General features: G+C 37.8%; 1 protein-coding gene across 1 annotated transcript; it reads left to right on the top strand.

Annotated features, from left to right (window-relative positions):
- Positions 1-142: 142 nt before the first annotated feature.
- On the top strand, positions 143-4362 carry LOC102578636 (siroheme synthase). The gene is made up of 5 exons (XM_006366433.2): positions 143-983; positions 1651-1728; positions 1832-1901; positions 2628-2905; positions 3700-4362. The coding sequence occupies exons 1-5, from the start codon at positions 453-455 to the stop codon at positions 3868-3870; spliced, it is 1128 nt and encodes a 375-aa protein (XP_006366495.1). The 5' UTR covers positions 143-452; the 3' UTR covers positions 3871-4362.
- The last annotated feature ends 431 nt before the right edge of the window (positions 4363-4793 follow it).

Raw genomic sequence — 4793 nt, 5'->3', positions numbered from 1 at the left:
CTATTCTAAAATGGAGAAAGTATAATCCAGTATTTGCAAAGGTAAATCTCATAATTATAATTTTTAATTGAATGCATTTGGTCGAAATTGAGGCCTTCATACAGAGCAAGTACACATTTGCCTTCTCTTACCCACCCCCTCGCGCCGCCTCCACTGCTCCTTCCAAAGGTCAAGAAATCCTACTTGGGGATTTTCACCTTTATTTAAGGGGCCCCAAGTTGGCTCATTTCTTGATTTGTTTTTGATCAAATAAGATGCTTGTCTCTTTCAAAGCATCAAAAGCTACTGAAAATTGCCTTCTCATGACCCTTTAAAGTTCATAAATTAAAGGTCCCTTTTTGACACATATATATTCCCTCTGAAATCTACTCTACATTTTAGAGGAAAAAGTTTACACCTTTAACTGCCACTGGGGTGTGTGTCCCTCATCTTCTTTCTTGAAAGAAAAGGGTATGGCTCTTGTGAGTAGAATTCCTTCAATTTCATCTTCTTCTGGAGCAATCCAATTGAGAAAAATCAAATCTTTTGGTGTTAATCCTGTTTGCTGTATCAATTATGCATCACATTCTTCTTCCCCTTTTACTGAGAAGCATTCAATTGAGAGATACCAAAGGGATAGTTGGATTTACAAGAATGAATTGGAGCAACAATCTGGTTCTTGCCCAATTTTACCTGATCCTAGCTATGTTAGGGACTATGACATAGCTTTGCAGCTACCTGAGCTGAAGAAAATGCTTCAGGTTTTGAGGGAGAAGAGAGAAGGGGAAGGAGGGTGTGATAGAAAAGGGCCTGGGAATGTGTTCTTGGTGGGTACTGGACCAGGAGATCCTGAGTTGTTGACTGTTAAGGCTTTGAGAGTTATTCAGAATGCTGATCTTTTGTTGTATGATAGATTGGTTTCTAATGAAGTCTTGGATTTGGTTGGTCCTGATGCTAGACTTCTCTATGTTGGTAAAACTGCTGGTTATCATAGCAGAACTCAGGTTTGTGCAATTTTCTTTGTTGTTTTGAACATTTCTGCTTATGCTTCTGTTTGATTTGAGTATTTTAGATTCCTTAAATGGACTGTGTTCTAGATTTATAGTTGAAAATGCATCATAAATTTGAGTTATGTTGATCCTTGTATATACAACTTAAGTCTTGCATTGATGCATGGATTTCCTTCAAGTGGAATGATGCTTTTATTGTCAAACTTGTGACATTTGGGCTTCTAATAGTGGGAACTTAATCATATAGGAAATGCTTGGGATGGTTAGAAACTGAACTTGTTTTTGGATGAAAATTTTAAAGAACTTTATGTGAGAAATTGGGCTTTCCGACCATTGTTCACAGTGCTGGGGTATTCTCAATAAGAATTTATATAGTTCTGAAAGGCAATAGTGGATTCTGATAGACTGGCTTCTATTGTAATGGTGGAAAAGCTATAGGCCTTCTGCTGTTCTGTGTTTTAGGTGATACCTGAATTAGCCTAGAAATCTCATGGCTCAAGTGGTATAATTTATTCTATGCATTAATGGTGGCATTGATGGTTGAAAATCTAAGTGCTACAAGCTTCTTAATTAGCTGAATATTTGTCTTCTGCGTGTGATCATAATAACAAGTCAGCTTGCAATTTGCTTATGACATCTTTGTGAATTTTGCATTTTGCAGGAAGAAATTCATGAGTTGCTTCTGAGTTTTGCTGAAGCTGGGGCAAATGTTGTGAGACTAAAAGGAGGTGATCCGTTGGTATGTCTCTGGCTTCGATGTTTGGTGTATGCTTATACATTTATATATAGTGGATTTTTACAATTACATAGTTGAAAGTTTGGAGCATTTGTTGGAATATCAGGTATTTGGACGAGGAGGAGAAGAGATGGATTTTCTTCAACAAAAGGGAATTCAAGTTAAAGTTATTCCAGGTATGATAAGTTTGTGAATCCCGCAAAAAACTTGATTGAGCTGAAAACTGCAGAATGCAAATCTTCCCAAGTGTCATTCAGTTGGCTGGCTTGCAAACTCTCACTCACAATAGTTTTTAATTATGGAAGATGTTTCAATTTAGAGAAGGAGTATGTACATACTGGTAGAAGAAAGTAAGTTTTTGTCAGTATTAGTTTAGGGAACAAAAGGCAAGTTCTCTCCGTAATAACATAGGCTTGCAACTTCAAGTAAATCACGTCTTTTTTTCAAATTTTATCTGTCTTTGCAAGATTTTCCATTTAGTTTAGATGTCAACATTTAAATCTTGGCCTCTGTTGAAGAGGACATTAGTTTTTCTGAAAAACTTTACAGATTCTCCCTTGAGAATCCAACTTTACTTATTATGAGCCGATTAATAACCTAAACTATGTTTTCTCCAAAAGGCAGCTATTGCTGCATCTGCCAACATTCAAAATCACTTGTGCAGTTAAATGTTTACCAATATTTAGGTCATAGGTAGTTCCTTTAGTCTACTAAAGGATTTAATTTGCTTTCAGACTCCACCTGCACTTTCAAGTGTAAATTTTTATAGGTGAGAGTGGGCTAGTTATGTGTCGTGTGTAATTAAATATATATTGGAAGAAGTGCGATATACTGGTCAAAGTGAAATCTGATTCTGTCATACACAACTTGAGGTAAGCCTCATTCTAGTCATTTCATTTCAGGTATTACTGCAGCATCTGGGATATCGGCGGAGTTGGGAATTCCATTAACCCATCGAGGTGTCGCAAATAGTGTTAGATTTCTCACTGGTCACTCGAGAAAAGGAGGAACAGACCCACTTTTTGTTGCAGAGAATGCAGCTGACCCCGACTCCACATTAGTTGTTTATATGGGCTTGTCAACTCTTCCTTCCCTGGCTTCAAAGCTCATACATCATGGGTTGCCAACTGATACACCAGCTGTTGCCATTGAGCGAGGGACGACACCTCAACAACGCATGGTAAGCGAGCCCAGTTGCTTCTCTTTCATTTTTTCCTTTCATTTTTTGCCTGGGATGCTGCTTTTGTCTGCTACCTTTGAGAATAAATCAATTGTTATTTGCTTTCTGCAAGCGAGAAGTTGGAACAATAATTCACAGACATGCATTTAGGGAGAGGATGTTTAAATGAATATTTCAACCTTTCTTCTTGATAAATTAGATATGCTCAAAAAAGTACTAGGATAAAATGAATGTTACAACAAAAGGTCCTTCTGCCAAAATGGACCTCTACTTCTCCCCCAAGGTTTTGAGATTTTTCTGATGTTGACCTTCCAAATGAGACAAAGCACTTTAAGTTGCACAGATATTACAACAATATAGTGCAAGTATCTTTGGTCCCTTAATGGGGTATATTGACATCATTAGAACCAATTTGATCGCCTCATAAAAGCTGAAGTTAAGCTTGACCTTAACTGGCATAAAACAGAAAAATGTTTTTTTTTGGTCACAAGCTACTCCATTGGTTTCAGAGCTCTAGGTTTTTAGAAATAGTACACTCGTAGCCTTTGCCTTAAAGCTACCACCTCTGTTCTCACATCATATTCAACTTCATGGGTAAGCAATTGGACAAGGGGTAACCTTCACCAATCAAGGATTAAACTTGGTCATATTGCTTATTGATGTAGTATTTGAAACAACTGGAGGAAGTGTTATTCTTCGCTAGTTTAGACATTCTTTTCTGCCCATGTAAGCATTCAACATGACAAGGATGTGGGATTGCATTGCTGATTACAGTTTCCTTGTAATTCATTCAGGTGTTTGCAGAACTGAAGAATCTTGCTGATGATATCGTATCTCACCAGCTAGAGTCACCAACCTTGATTATCATTGGGAAGGTGGTAGCTCTTTCACCATTATGGCCGAATTCCACTGAAGAGACTCCTATCTTGGTCGAGACAAATTCTTCAACCAACACATTGCAATAGGCCAGCCTCACTGAATGGGATGATTATTTGTGATGCCAAAAACCTCATCTCTTTCCTGCAGCCAAGCTGGACACTGCTGCATGCTAAATGATGTGTAACTATATCAATTCTCTTTCAGATTGTGCAGTGAAGTCTAGTACAATAAAGGTGATTTCATTTCGTGGTGCTATGGCGATATGTGGAGGAGAATCTTCAGCCAGCATGAACTCAACGGGGCGGATCTTTACTCTCATTCCAATAACTTGACAACTCTGGGTCTATTTTCAAGAGCCAACAAGTGACACTAAGATTTTGACGGTGTCCGATTCTTTAAGAAAATACTAATCCATAAGCATTTATCAAGAGGCACGATATGTTTTATCGAATAATTGATAATTTTGTAAAATGAGTTGGAAGGATATTATGTTGATGGTCTTCTTGGTGGTGTAATTTTATAAGTTGCCTATTTCTATTTTAGTTTGGTGCCATCGTTGTCATTGATTGTATCTCTTATCCTCTTGTTGTTGAGCAAGACTGCCTTCCTATGAGGTGTTTCAGTTGATTTCTCTATACAGGGAAAATCTGGGTTTTTATGTTAAAGCCAAGTCCAAGCTCCCAATGTGTATTTAGGCCCAACTCATAACCTATCCGATAACGATCAATAACCAATATCGTACTAGTTCTTTTAAGGGATAATTGTACAGAATGACAAACTTATAATCTAAAATAAATAGAGTAGCTACTGTTTGATTTAATTGCGCCCCGTAGCAAACGTTTGCCAGTTGCCTCTCTCCCTCCAAATTCTCGCTCGCCACTCTCCCTTTCTCGCTCGCTCCCTCTGTGCTCGCCTCTCTCGCTTTATACAACAGAATTGTATAAATTGCGTTTCTGTTTGTATAAAGCGAGAGAAAATTGTATATACACATGCAAATACATATATATTC

The sequence above is a fragment of the Solanum tuberosum genome, unplaced genomic scaffold (assembly GCF_000226075.1).
Source record: "Solanum tuberosum cultivar DM 1-3 516 R44 unplaced genomic scaffold, SolTub_3.0 scf00608, whole genome shotgun sequence".
Classification (NCBI taxonomy): Eukaryota; Viridiplantae; Streptophyta; class Magnoliopsida; order Solanales; family Solanaceae; genus Solanum; species Solanum tuberosum.
This window is presented reverse-complemented; position numbering and strand designations above follow the sequence as displayed.